Source organism: Trachinotus anak, unplaced genomic scaffold (genome assembly GCF_046630095.1).
Source record: "Trachinotus anak isolate AG129_WGS33_773 ecotype Australia unplaced genomic scaffold, CSIRO_AGI_Tana_v1 ptg000001l, whole genome shotgun sequence".
In the NCBI taxonomy this organism is placed as follows: domain Eukaryota; kingdom Metazoa; phylum Chordata; class Actinopteri; order Carangiformes; family Carangidae; genus Trachinotus; species Trachinotus anak.
This window is the reverse complement of record NW_027273852.1, coordinates 17647649-17663122: the sequence shown is the minus strand read 5'-3', so window position 1 is coordinate 17663122 and position 15474 is coordinate 17647649. Positions and strand designations below refer to the sequence as shown.

Below are 15474 nucleotides of genomic sequence, written 5' to 3'. Positions count from 1 at the left end.
TTCTAAATATTGTACTTAAATACAAGTATATACAGTAAGTATAGTATATGTGTATACTATACGTTTAGCTCCATTATTATCCAAAAATAATGAACAACACATCAGTGAGCCACACTGTTGCACCTTCATTACCTTCAACACTGTACCACACTGTAGTTTATTTTGACTCAATTGGACACACTAAATGTGACCAGACTGAAAATGTTGTCTAACAAATGCCCTTTATTCCTGTGTAAAGTAACATTTAACATTTGCTAAAAACCTACAGTCACTGGCTGTTTGAGGAAATGACTGAGTCCCTTTTCAGAAAGAAACAATGCTCTTTATAATTGTGAGCTCTTTTTAAAGAGTAACGTCTTCCAGTAACAAATGCGCTGAGAGCCACAGACAGAGCAGTGAAGTTGGAAAAAAATGTTTTTTTTGACAAGAAAGAACAAACATATAAAATAATGCCAGTCTCGTTCTTTAACATGAACTGACGGCCACAATCAGTGAACAGGAAAAAGATGAAGTGACTAAAGCACTTCATCTGATATAGTAAGAATGAATCAAGTCCAGACAGGCTGAGTACAAAACCTCTAATTTGGTTCATCAAGATTTTGTTTCATTCCAGACTGAAATAAATGAGTCGTTTTTTTCCTCTTCCTCTTGGAAACTGTGGCTCCTGAGCAATGTTTCAGAAACAGCATGAGGTCAAAGGACACAACATGATTCTGGATGCTCGTCAACATAAACCTTGACAGCAACTTGCCTGCCTTAGTCTAACACTGCACTCAAAAACTGGAGAAATGTTTTTGTGTTTGAGACACTGAACCCGTCCAGACTTTAAAGGTCTCTGCAGAAACTTTGTAGTTCACTAAAAGACTGCAAGGTGCTGTGTTGGTGTTCTGCCTCAGGTACAGGTAAGAAGATGAAATACAATCCAGATAGTCTTCTTTTTAGTAGCCCGCCGTTTACAATACTGGGAAATAGGATTTTACACCTCGGTAGTGTTTCCCTGCCAGAAATCCTTTTATCCTCTCTCGACAATGGCGAGGTAACAACAGTAGAAGTGCAGTGTTCGCGTTACAAAGCAGGAATTTAACATATTTGACTGTCCAAATCATTGTGTTCCTGGATGACACTGGGATGTGTTGCAACAACAGCCCAGGTTTTTGCAAGACAACCCCTGCTGTGCAAATGCACTCGTCTCAATATCTGTGATCATGAACCCCTTGGTCACCTGGGATTCATTACATTTCATTAGAGAAGGGTTTGACATATGTCCTCTCTACTGTCCATCTGTATACTCATATGATCCACTTTTAATCCACATCACTCATATTTTCACTAAAATCGGCTGCATACACAGCTTCTGTCTCTGTCCTTGCAGTTACTCTGTCGAGCTCGTGAGCAGACACTCGTCTCCTGTCCTTTCATTGGTCAAGAGTGATACTAGATCCTAGCTCACTCATTCAGGACACTTCTCTCCACTCTCTAAGTACTTCATTTCCTACAGTGCAGCTTTCAAGAGTACATGTCATTACCATACAACCATAACTGTGCCTCTAAGCTGCTGACTGGTGGATCGTTTATGCTCCTTTAAAAGGCAATGACAACAATGACGGTTCTCAATCCTGAAAACAACTGTTACTCACACTGTACAATGACCCGATTGGTAACACATGCTTTTAGTGTTAAAAATTGTGTATCACTGTACGTGTATCACCTTGGCTGTTGGTGCTTCTGCTAGACGAATGAAGAGTCTGTTGATGCCTGGAATTGGGCTGAAGGAGTAAATGAAGTGGCTATCCTGAAAGTTTGAAGACAAAATGGAAAAAAGAAATTAGGGAAAACAAGTATATCACCATTTAATTAAAAAAGATCTCATCAAAAATTCATTTATTAAGCAGTGATGCTAAACATGCTGTACACAGTTGTTTCCTGAGAATTGCTTGTGCAGTAAGTGGTGTAGTGAGTAATGGCAACCCTGGCAAACCTTCAGTAACACTTAAAGAGACGATATGGAGAGGTGATCACCGAATGTGAACAGCTATTGCAGACAAAATGGCCAATGTGAATATCAAAATATAACGAAAATCTAATGAACAATTTTTATGCTGTCCACTTTTGATCTGGTGCTGTTTTCTTCCCTGATTTTATACATTTGTATTTTCACAACCTCATTTTTTTGCTTTTCTGTCTAATGTTACAGTGCTGTCTGCTGATTTATCAAGGACCAACCAGGAAGATGGGCAGCTGGAACTTGTCGTTGAGCACCACGGCGTGCACGCTGCAGGGCCCGCAGAGCCGGGCTGTGATCTCATTCAGGAAGTTAGCGTGGAAGATGAAGAGGAGGATTCCTGAGCCTGGAATAGGGAGGGAGGGAGGAGGGTATGGTGAGAGAGGAAAAGACGAAAACATAGAGTGTTCAGCAGATAGGATTTAAGACTTTTTTTTATACCTTTACATAGATGGCATCAATAAAGTATTTTCATTTTTATCTCTCCTTCAACAAACAAACAAACCTCAACTCTTAAGCTGTGTGAGACAATAAAGTTGTATATTTAAGAAATGCAACCAGCTGTTAACAGAGCTCCAAATTCAAATTGTGTTTTTTACCCTCCGGTTGTGGCTGCGACTTGAAGGCAAACTCCATGGAGAAGTCCGGCCCCTCGCAAAGCCTGTGGCAGGCCAGAGGGAAGACGGGCTCCAGCAGCACCAGACGAGACTCGAAGTACGCTCGGATGGTGTCCTCCGCCACACTGGACAACCTGACAGGCAGAGACTTGCAGAGGTAAAAAGACTGACTCATTCAGGAGGATGCTCAAGAGTCACAGGATGGATGGATGGACAAGAACACAACTGCACACTAGAATGGATGCATTTAGAGAGAGGACACTCTTCAACAGCTGTGTAACCAAGTGTACCTGCTGTATATCAGTCAGTAATAGCCACGAATAAGGCTAAGTCCTTTATTCCTCACAAATCAAACTTATACAAATGGCATCACAACAACATAAAAAACAACTAAAACTGGAAAAATATGAAACTGTTTCATCAAAGAATCGAAAAGAGAATTTAAAAAGAGAACGAATCTGACCAGATGTTTGACGTCAGCTTTCAGTAGTTGGCATTTTTGGTTCTTGGTGTACAGACACATTTCAGACAGAATCAAAAAAATTTGAGAGGGACAACTGTCACACTCAGTTGTATTTCTCAGACTGAATGTGACAAAAAAAAATCCATGTAGCAACCCCTCAGGCTAATTGGTGTAATTTAGAAAATGCTATAATGTCACGAGATGGATCATTTCAAAATGTATAATTAGTAATTAGTGACCATATTCATGCACAGTTGTGACAAATCGTGTTTGCAACAGCTCATAAAGCCAAGTATGGCAACATGTGAATATTTACTATAGCTGTTTCTCCAGCGCACACACACCCACACACACCCACCCACACACACCCCCACACACCCCCACACACACACACACCTCATATCCAGCAGTTAATTCAGTCCTTTCCACACTCACATGCTGATGTGGTCCCTGATGAGGTCGCACACCACCAGGTTGTTGCTGAGCTTGGCGAAGTACATGGCCGTGTGCTTGTGTTTGGACAGGATGTTGCAGTCAGCTCCGTACTCCAGCAGGAGGCGCACTACGTCAGCGTTCCCTCTTTTACATGCCTGAAGTTAAAGCCAGGAAACCTTTACCAACACAGCCTGTGTCCCATAAACACATCCTTCCACTGTAAATCACTGTGCTGGGTAAGAGGCCTAAAGCTACATTACATCTTCTTTTTTCCATCACTGCCTGCCTCTTCTAACACTTAAACACTGTTCAGATAATGCAATAACAAAGTACAAATCATGCCATCCAACCTGGTTTCAGAATTTCATTGCAATCTCAGTTAATACATTTCTGACCCTGCATGAAATGGTAAAAGTACTGGGTGGCTGAGAGACACCACTGAAATCAACATTACTATATGAAAGAATATGTTTACTTGCTTTAAGGCAAAGACTTAGATGAGAAGATTGACACCACTTTCCCACCTGTAGGATAACTACAAAGCTACAGTGAGGAGAGGAGAGTTACCTTAGCTTAGCAAAATGTAACAAAATCCATCTATCAGCACCATTGAAGCTCATTTAGCGACACTATATATCTTGTTTGTGTATTCTGCACAAAAATGTAAGTAAAAGGCAGCAAACTGTGGGGTTTCATGCTGGACTATCACCTTAGTGACTTTCTGGAGTCTTGTTGTCACCATGAGGTCACCAGGGAGCCAATGGGGACTGTGTTACTTACTGAGCTTTAGAGGTTCTGGTGAGTGGATTTTTTAAATGTTTGGACAGAGCCAGGTTAACTCTTTACCCTGCTTCTAGTCTTTAGGCTAAACTAATTCAACAGTCTTCTAAGTGTAGCTTCATATTGTCTCTCAGAAATGAAGCAAATAAACATAGTTCCCTAAATATTGAACTATTCCTTTAACAATTTGCTTGAAATAATTCATTTAGACAACATGGTACAATCACAATAATTGCAATACAATTCTAGGTTGCTAAATGATAAGAGCAAATTATCATTTAACCATAGTTTCTATGAAAACTATTAGGCTTTTTAATACCATTAAAGCCTGAGTTTTAATATAACAATAAAGTAAATAGTGGGGGGAATAAAGATGCAATAAGTGAACATAACTGAAAATTAGTGTAAAGTCACGCTACTTTTCCTGTGTAAATATCTTGGTGCTTACTTTTAAAGAAATGAAATTGACAACTCTGATAAATGGGCTGCATAAGTGTTAAAGTGAGCTGTGTGAAGACCTGCAGTTCGAGGACCAGGCCTTGTCCGGCCAGATTAACCTGTTTCTGGTGTAAACTATCTGTGTTGGGTTCATTGTTCTGTGTCAAACTTGAGGTCTGGGTGTGAAATGCAGTATTACCTTCATCAGTGCCGTCTCCCCACTTAGTGTCTGAGCGTTGAGGTAGGAGCCTGCCTCCAGCAGGATAGCAACAGTTGTCAAGAAATTCTGACGGAGGACAGAAATAAAATTAAAGCTGTGAGAGAATAAACAAAAGCAGTGTCTCTATTTTAGTCTCACTGAACTTCAGTGGCCTCTCTAGCCACTAGAACTGAATCCCACAGAACACCTTGACGATGTGGTACAACAGGAGATTGGGAGCATGAACATGCAGCTGATAAACCTGCAGAAATTATTTGCTGCAATCACGTCAACATGGAGCAGAAACTCAAAGGAAAGTTTCCATCATCATTTGGAATATGTATATGAAAGATATATTATTTTGCTCTCGAAATAAGATCCAGGTTATATGTAAAATAAAATGTCTTAGGTTCTAAAGGAATATTTACAAATAAGATTTTTGAGATCATATGAGTAACTTCCTTTGAAACAAATATCATGATTATGATTATATTCATTTGTCTTAACAAAAGTCTGTATTATCATCATTAATTGTTTATATTTGTGCTTTAATGTGTCTCCCTCCAATCTTCAGAGGAATTTTCTCCTTTTGATCCTTTCCAAGCTTCTAGTTTCAACTCTGAGGTTTCAACAGAACCAGATGTGAGGTGGTAATAATTCATGTTAAACCTCTCTCTCTACTCTAGTGAGAACTCTATATGAAATTTAATGGACATAAATCAAAGTATATGTGAGGACCCACCTCTCATCTTGGGCGAGAGGCTGACTTACCTTTTCAGCAGCGTGCATTAGGGCTGTAGTGCCATTTTTCTGTCGTCCATTCACCCTCACTCCCTTCTTTATCAGCAACCTGAGGATGTCGTCCTGCCCCCCCGCTGCTGCCAGCATGCTCAGAGACATGCCACTAACATCCTGTGGACAAACAGACAGATACAAAGCTACAGTGTTACAAATTAAGGTGGTAAAATCAGCAGCCTCTCACTAACCTGTTGTGGATTGTTAATTAAGAGCTTGTTTTTTGTTAAATCTTAACAGAACGAACTTAAAGATTTCTCAAATAGGTTTTTTTGATTTCTACTATTGCAGATAAAATTCACATAAGGTTATCATTTTGTATACAGCACTTTTAAAGCTAGAATATGTCATAGTTTGTTTTGAGCTATTAAACAAAGTATCAGTCCTTCACTTGCGCTTCATAGTTTCCGATTGTATTTGAGGAAGACTTTTGTTCAGTTAATCTGCTTCTGCAAATGATTTTTTTTCCATTAGTCCCTCAGCAGAAACTCGTGATACAACATGTTGGCGTTACTAATGCCACATGAATGGTGTAAATAAATAATAATAATTCACAAAGAAGTTGTAAGCAGGTTCCTCACTGACATAAGTACTATTCAAAATAATCAGCATCATTCTGAATTGTCTTTTTTCCCATCCATCTAAATCATCCTCTGCAGAGTTGCAGTGAACTGGAACCAGAGGCAGAGGCTTCTGCAGATGATCAGTATTATCACAGGGCTGACAAAGCCAAATGACCCCTTAAGCTCTCTGATGCCCCACAGGGGGAGGCATGCTTCACACTTTGAAAAATGCTGACTTAGGTGATACCTTGACTCTTCCTTGATCAACACCACGAGGTTGACATTGGTGGTTCAAAGTAAAATATTTTGACAACTGTTTGATAGATTGCACTGAAATTTGAAGGAGATATTCAAGCTCCCTTGAGGATGAAATCTAATGATTTTGATTATCTGACTTTTCCTTTAGCACCCTCTGACCTTCCATCTAGCGCCATCATCAGGTCAAAACGTACTTACCGTACTTTGACACCAAATCGCCAAATTCTTACAAATTACTGGAATTCCCATCAGCGTCAGCTCTACCGTACTATTTATTGCTATATAGGAAATAGCAAAACTAAGATTGTGAACATGGTTAACATTAGACCTGCTCAACGCTGGCATGATAGCATAATTACATTTGTATTTTCAGCAAAGCACAGTTGTGACTAGGTGCCATCTTACACAGCTGCTGGCATGGCTGCAGACTCTTGAGTCTTGTGTGAAAATCAATACTACAATTGCAATTAAAATCTATGAAACGTATTCCAAAAATGCTAGGGAATGAGATAAAAAGGCAAAAACAACAAAAAATTTATGTCTGTTTTCATAAAAACTTAATCTTCAAATTTTAAGCCAAGGAGCATTTTATTGTACAAGCAGAAGTTATAAGTTCCTTACAATACTTAATAAGAAGCATTAACTGAAGGCAACATAATTACAACAGGATGAAGAGTAAAACGCACTGTGTATACAAGAGTAATGAAAGAATGCCATCTACTATAAAAGAAAAAGAAAACTTTACTTTGCAACATCAAACAGCAATGGTAGTGTCTGAACGCTCGTGTCTCATTTATAGAACTTCCACAGAATTCTTTTCCAAATACAGCTGTACCTAGGGTGCAACTCTAACGTATATACTGCAGCACAGATATACTCCTTTCACACTGAAGCAACAACACGAGAAAAAACAGTTTGTCATTGGTGTGAATGGTTGAAAGTGACCCAGGTCTGCACTTTGCATTTGGTATGAAAAGGTGAACACTGGTTACTCTACAGCTGCTACTGAGGATATCACAAAAGCTTTTGTCCCTGACAAATAGCAGCAGTGTTGTCTGAAACTCTTGACCATAACTTCTGCTCCCTCTGATCACAAAGAAAACTGTGAACTGTGATTTTCTTTACGTGTTCAAACAAAGACAGCTACTAAGTTGATTGACCTGACCAAACAACACATCGTCCACAGTTCTTGTTGAGCATCCAGTGTAATAAATACACTGACCAATTTTTGAAATAAAATGTGACGAAAGCCTGTGACCAGCAGTCTGCTTTTGGTAAATGAAAGTTGAACCTGTGCTCAATTTTCTGTTTTAAACCTTCAACAAGGTTTGTAGGTAGAAGATATAAACTAACTTCCACTTAAAATGAAATGTATAATTTCTTTTGAATTACTACAGTGATAATACTAGGAAAATCTGAATTTAGTTACCATATTTTCAGAGGGAAGGAACTTACCTTTTCTTCCACTCTCTAATGAGTGCTATACTCAAGATTTCACTATTCTATATCCATCCCTTTATATTCAAAAGGGTGAAGGGTGCCATTTTCATTTTTGATGTTTATTCATAATTGCTGTGATGGTAATAATGCTTAATTTCTACAAAAAAAAATCTAACACTGTGGGTTTACCAGCCCAGGTGGTTAGCCACGATTAACACCATTAACAACTCACAACAATTATCAAGATTGTACTTGCAATGTTGTGTGTTAGATGCAATCAACATGAATAGAAAAAATTGTAGTCACGCAAATAATCAAAATAAGGCAATCTGAACTTGATATTAATGTCACAAACTTTTAAATAATAAATGCTTAAAACGAAGTAAAACAAATGAGACCAATGCAGTGTATTTTACCTCAAATTAGAGTACATCAAATACAATAAAATACTAAAAGTTTTCTATACAGTTGCTGTATAGTGATACAAAAATACAACCAAACCTTTCTGTAGCTTATTAATACGAGTGAAAAAACAAAACAAAAAACAAAACACATAAACGAAGATAACGAACATTTATCAACATGATACTCAAGGGAAAAAAAGTTTTTAATATTGAAGTGAGAGGTATGCTCCTAATTGTCTAACATCCACAAGAAAGTATGCCATTACTGCTGCAGGCTATCAGTGGCCATCTACAATATAGGCTACTGGCTAAAGCAAGAATAGAGTACACTTGGGTCAGGCATTCAGGAATTATGTAAAGCAAGTCAACGTACAGCTATCATGTTGGAGGGATTGGTTGCAAATATTTGCTGGTAGGTTTTTGATCATCAAAATTCTTAAAAATGCTACTGAAAACAGTGCAGACAGAAAGATTTATGTCCAAGTACGTTTTGAAGTAAAGAAGACTAAAAATCCCTCTGGAAATGTACAGTCACTGAGGCTACCTTTGCTCAGTGAAAAATGGGAAAGCGTGTTTGGGCACCACAGCGGGTATTTGCCACAGCTCACAGCCAATGACTGGTGGCAGGTTGCAAATCCTGGAAAAAATGAGGATCACATTTACTAAATGATCACATATCTAAATTAGAACACTTCCTAGAGATAACTGTGATGATTTGACAAAACTGACAATTATATAATTGACTGTTACATACGTATACGTATACGTAATCTAATCGTATTAAACATTAATATCTGCTTTTTCTGAGTCAAAGCTACAGTACAAACATCCTTAGTTCCACCCATTTAGTGTATATTCATGCAACAGTACACCAATAGCTTGGTCTGCTGGACTTATTTCAGAATACTCAAGGATCTTTTTAAAATGTGTGGTGTGGCAGGGCAGTCTGTAAAGATCCGTATGGCTACTGAGACCATGGGTTTCACTGTCAGTACATTTTACAACAATTCACATCTGCCAACCTTTTAAGCCCCATATAACATTAGGTTAAAGCCACAGTCCTTACACATTTCCAAAGTCTCACTGATCACCAATTGTTTTCTAGAATGTCCATTACAAATATTTACAGGGACAAATAAACCGGCCCATCCCAATCCGTGTTTGAATTATGAGTCTCTGGTTCTTGTCCTCCACTTGGTTTGGAGGCAACTGCATGCCCTCTCCTTTTCATTGACTGAATCGAGTTATGTACAAAATACTTGACTTCCCTCCATGTCCTGCTGTTCAAGGCAGGTTCAGCAGCTAAACATGCATCACAATCCTTTTTGCCTGGCACTTTCACCAGTTTACAGAAGTCTCCAAGCTGACGCCTCACTGCTGCCTGTTCTTCCTCACTCCACAACCTCTTGTTTCTCTTTTGAGGCTTGACAGCTGGAGCAACTCGTCTTCCTGCAGTGGACATGGGTGTACCATCCTGTCTCACTGGTGCTCTGTCAGGAACACTCGGTCCATGGATTGTAGGGACAACCTGTGCAGTTGTAGGGCCCCTAGGTGAGCTTGTGGGGTAAGCTGGTGTACTTGAATGGTTCAGAGGTGTGAATGAAGAAACGATAGGCCTACTTCTGTCATTTAGCGGAGAGAATGCAGGGACCATTGGAGCACTTGGAGTATTTAATGATGTGAATGTAGGAACCATTGAAGTACTTGGAGCATTCAGCGGGCTAAAAGTAGGAATCATTGGTGAACTTGTAGTGTCCTGTGGTGTATACACAGATGGGGGTGGCATAGTTGCAGCATTCTGTGTATATGAAGGGGACATTGGCAGAATTTGGTTGTTCTCTGAAGTGTATGCAGGAGACATTAGTGCATTTGTTGTGTTGTGTGGAGTGAATGTAGGAACCACTTGTGTATCGGTAGCATTCAATGCTGTGAAAGTAGAAATTAATGGCTGACTTGTATGGACCATATTTGCACTAGTGGAACACAAGGTTGCATAAGTTGAAGTCATCTCTTGGGGGAATGGTGTTGATGATTCTCTCATGATTGTTGGTGGTGCCATTGTCATACAACAATCTGAACTTTCTCTCAGGTGATCTGGATGCACCGTTGTAAGACTACAGACAACATTTGCATCTTCTAAATCTTTTTTTGTGTTTTGGACTCCATCTTTAGGACTTTTTGGATTCAAAATGTTTACATTCCCTTCAGACTTCTGCTGGTTATTTCTCCTCCGTATTGTCTGTAGTGTGTTGTGTACATAGTTTTTAACATCTGTCCAAGATCTTCCACAAAGATCTGGTTCAGCAGCTATGCAAGCATTGCACTCCTTTTTGCCTGGAACCTTCATACTTGTGATAAATTCATTCAAATAACGCTTCACTGCAGCTTGCTCCTTCTCACTCCAAGGTCTTCTCTTTAAAGCAGGCTTCTGTTCAGTTCCTAAATGATAAAGAGTGTAAAGAATCATGGTTATATAAGGAAGTTAAGAATGTTGCAGTATCTCAATTTAATTGTAGAGCTTGACAGTTCAGGTTTTACCTTGGAAAAAGCAGGCTTTTGTTTTGAAAGCTGCTGTTTCCAAGACTGATACTGTCAAAGCTCCAGAACAACCAAGTAAATGGAGTGGAGACTGTTTTGTCTACCCTACTTTCAAATGTCAAGAATGAAGTGGAATTAGAAAAATGAGAAGTTTGATCATCTACTATTCCATAACAACTGAGAAAATGTTGTGTACTTATAAAGACTGTGATACAGTTGAAAGTTCAAGAACAAGCAAGTAAGTGGAGATAGTTTTTTCAAATGTGAACTATACTTTGAGAGGACTGGCTATATGCCATCCACCTTATGACATCAAAGAACACATTAATGGAAAATTTAATGGAAAAGGACCCAAGGGAGGAAACTATACTCACCATCCCTTGTAGTGATGGGCGGACTTGATGGCAGCGTGCGATCCATCTTGAGCAATTGTTTGCTCACTTCCTCCAGCTGTGATGCATTTTTTGAGAGCTCGTAACACTCTTGGCTGCTCTGTCCCACTAGCTTGGCTACTTGGTCCAATTCACGTTCACTTAGGCTCATTAGCTGCCAACAGCTGGCAATTTGCTCTCTTAATGATGAGGACAGTAGTGCTTCTGGATTTTTAACTCCACATTCCATCGCAGCCCTTCGGAAACAATCCAATCCTCTGATGAAGGATGGACCTTCAGTCCGCGCAAACAGGTATGGATTAGTTTTTGATACACCCGCTTGTTCTCGATTTTCAATGAGCAAGTTGATTGACAAAACCATCCCTTCTGTTAGTAGAACCAGCATGTTCCGTCCATACTGACCTTCGAGTTCCAACCTGGTGAAACTGGCACCGAGATCCAGCTCTAATTTTGTGCTTTTCCTTATCTGATCTGCAGAGGGCACAAATGTTCCAGTTCTCTTTTTGCAAGTGTAAGTTTGCAAGAGCATTCTACCAATATTTCCTACCCTTCCTCTGTTGAACAGACACACGTCAGCTAAAGTGGCCTCGCTGAGCTTTTTCCATGTTGACAAACTAGGACTTTCTTTTAACTCCTTCCTAGCTTCATCTTCTTCCCCTGTGATAAACCTGTGGAGTTTTATCAAATCTTCTGTCACAGTTGACTTGTCTACTTCCACTTTTTTGACATCTTGTTTCAGCGATAATGCAAGAGCTTTGCGTGAAAAACACTCATTCCATTTTGTATCAAGAAGCTGTATGAACTTCTTCACTTCACTTTCAGATTCACTGTCCTCTGTCATGCGACTTTCCCCAAAAGCTATTTCTGCAGCTCGTTTCAAAGAGTAGCCAATTTTTGAGACCAGGGAAACTGTTTTAAATTTACTGGAACTGGGATCAAAACCACTAACTTTTTTGGCCCCTTCAACAGCCAAGTCAAATTTGGAGGGTAGACATATTTCATGCAAATACCTCACAGTCTTGTCAAGCTCATTTACAGCAAGCACAAATCTACCCAGTTCCCTCATCTTTTGTGCAATATAAGCAAACTGAGACTTGTCATGGTCATACTTAGCAGACAATGCATTGCCATATTTACAAATAAGTGGGTCATTTCTAATATGTCTCGAGATGTCATCTTGATGCATGATGTGAATGATTTCCTCACAGCCATCAGTTAAGAACTCTGACATTGGAAGTAGCCGGGAGGCAGCACTGTAGACTCTGCTTCTTTTTGTCCTATCAGAGGATTTCTGATCTCCCTTTTTGGCCTTACATGACCTCTCATGTCTCCATAAATCTGTTTTGCGATAAAAAGCAAAGCAGTGTTGGCAGGGCAGGAAGTCACGAACAGATATGCTGGGATTTTTCACCTGTTTCTTAGTCACAATTTCCCCCTCACCACTTTTGAGAACATGGCAATTATGCTCATAATCTCCTTTATTTCGAATTTGGTCAAGCAAAGACTGTCTGACTTTGGAACCTTTGGGAAAGTGTATTGCATGGGCAACATCTGTTTCCTCTGCATGTTTCCGTTCCAAATGCTTTGTTAGTTGGGTGAAAGCCATTTTGCAATATAAACAGAAATGCTTCTTGCATGATTCTTTTTTCTCAACATCCACTGTTCGAGGTGTTGTTTCAACCACTTTCTTACAGGTCCTTAGACTTGATCGTGTTGGTTCCTTCTTCTCCACAGTTTTCCTGTGGCGCCATGACCGTCTTTTAGCAATCTCCTTTGTACTGTATTCAGACAGAACTTGATCTGTACTATCTGAATGACCTGCCATCACATCCTCATCGTTTGAGTCATTTGCTTCCTCAGGAGAACTTTGTTTGTCAGCTATGCTCTTTTCCTCCATTTTCTCATCGTCCTTTGTCAGCTTCCCCTCTGCATTTGTGGTTGGATTTGAATTATCCAAGTTCAAACTCATTACACTTGATAAACCACCTTTTAGGTCAACTGACATCCCGTCTTCCTCTGCTTGCCTCTGGTCTTCCTGTCCTTTACTTTCCTGCTCTGTAGCTGAATCACAATCAGTGTTTATGAAATCAGTTATATCCTTCCCACCTTTTTGGATATTTTCATGTTCACTCATTGTCAATTGCTCAGTGTTTGTACTGGCAGGGAAGAATGGCATTTTTTCGACCTCTTTTGGACCATCCAAATCTTGTGGGATATTCTCTTTCACTCTTGGAGCACTCTCTTCAATTCTTGCACTGTCAAGGTTAGAAGTCAACCTAAGAGCATCATTCGAACTCCTCTCTTCAATCAAGCTCCTCTCTCCTTCAAATGACCTCTTCTCACCAATAGTACACCCCTGTAAAAGAACAAGTATATGTAAGACTCATCGCCAAATCAGGTCCCATGAATAATTTAATTAAGTGAGCTTGAAATACACACCCATTAGGAAGTAATGCTAAAATTTTGTTTGAATTTTAATTGTCAAGTGGTGGTGATAAGGCAAGAAACATTTTTTTGGTACTGCCTTGACAAAATCCTTTGCACACTTTTCAACTGTTTAACGCATCAGCACCTTGGCAATGCCCCATCAAGATCCAGGCTCATTCAAACAAATCTCAATGTGATGGCCACACATCACTTTTTAGCCCAGCGTTGATATCAAAAACCCCTGACACCTTTCAAATCTCCAGTACAAAAACCACATGTGACCCATTCGAGAACAGTTAATGGCTTTATTGGATCAAGCAGCGTTTTGACATTGTAAATGTCTAACCATATATATGTAGTCATGGGGTGTTGGATGAAATGCTACATGGAGAGAACAGAATATGCACTGACACTAAACCTACATTCATGGCTTGTAATCAAAACAAATAACTATGTTACTTTTGATGTGATATACAAAATGTTTTGGCTTAGCATAGCAGTGTTTTTACAGTAAAATCTATGAAACTGGTGACCTAAAACAACATGCTTTCATTGTGGCTGAAAAACATCTAAGTGTCCAGAACCAGGCCAGATACAGATGCAAAACATAGTTTTTATTTAGAGGACATCTATGCCTTAAAACCTTTGATAGTAAGCTAAATAGGAGCTAAATACGTGATAGTTAACTGGTGCATACTGCAGGCTGCACATGTTGTGTTATGATAATGATGATGATACATGTTCTTAAAGCATATACATATGTACCTGCCTCAAAGGGTTCATCTTGTCCCATTACTTCTTGTTTTCAGTGTCTTCTTCCATTGGTTTGTTCACTGCAAGACAAGATAACACCATAGTCTCTAATATGCACAAATTATAATGAATATATGATAATAAATGAATATAATGTCCAAGCTATCAATGTACAATTGCACATAAAATTAAAAGAGCCATTTTAAACATCTGAATGATACAGGATGGTGGTAGACTTGGCATGCACAATAATATTAACCAGACAACACCCAAGACTTTCATTTTGCAGTTTGGCTAAGCTAGGGAATCCCAAATGTGACTAAATTTATCACAGACTTAAAATAATATAAATTAAAAGCCATTGTATATCATCAAAAATATAAACAATGTCATAATAATCAAGTAGTACTCTCTCCAAACACAATTCTGCTGCAAAATTAGGCCCCTGTATTAATAAGGTGGATGGTTGGTTGACACAATAAGATAGCTTATCTTCATCCATCTGACAACAGAGTGAGGCAGTAAGATCTCACATGGGATTTTTCTTAGCTTTTTACATATTCTGCCAAAGTCAGAACAAAACAGTTCAGATTTAACATAGGAAAAATGCCCCTCTAATTCATAGTATCTACGATTTACTACTATTAACTGTTGTTTCTCCTTCATAATACAAAATCAAACAAAAGCTGTACTTTGGATCAAATTACTGCCTTGAAAAATATCTACATCATAATAACACTGCTTACAGGTAAAATATTTATAGTTCCACAAAAGTATTTTAGAAAACATGCAAGGTCACACTCTTACCTGGGTTTGTTGCAAAAGGTGCTTTGCAGGTGCGAAAAACATCTTGAGGCGATGCATAAAAAGTAGATATGAAACAGTAAAGTCTGTCGATGTAGATCTTCAAGAGACAGAGTCCTTGGTGTACAGTTGTGAAAAAATTTAAGCTGTTCATTTACCAGTTACT

At 39.0% G+C, this 15474-nt stretch overlaps 1 protein-coding gene across 2 annotated transcripts in view; it reads right to left on the bottom strand.

The window, feature by feature from the left end:
- The window catches only part of mphosph8 (M-phase phosphoprotein 8), a 31042-nt gene that overhangs the window by 3683 nt on the left and 11885 nt on the right, over positions 1 to 15474 (bottom strand). The window contains exons 8-13 of one of the 2 annotated variants that reach the window (XM_071481489.1): positions 5706 to 5846; positions 4935 to 5021; positions 3518 to 3672; positions 2602 to 2753; positions 2224 to 2348; positions 1709 to 1792 (exon numbers count right to left, since the gene is read on the bottom strand). In XM_071481489.1, coding sequence (XP_071337590.1) covers positions 1709 to 1792; positions 2224 to 2348; positions 2602 to 2753; positions 3518 to 3672; positions 4935 to 5021; positions 5706 to 5846 — 744 coding nt within the window. Of the gene's footprint in view, positions 1 to 1708; positions 1793 to 2223; positions 2349 to 2601; positions 2754 to 3517; positions 3673 to 4934; positions 5022 to 5705; positions 5847 to 7119; positions 10834 to 11306; positions 13681 to 15474 lie in introns of those variants that run through there. The other variant, XM_071481474.1, reaches the window with a different exon arrangement.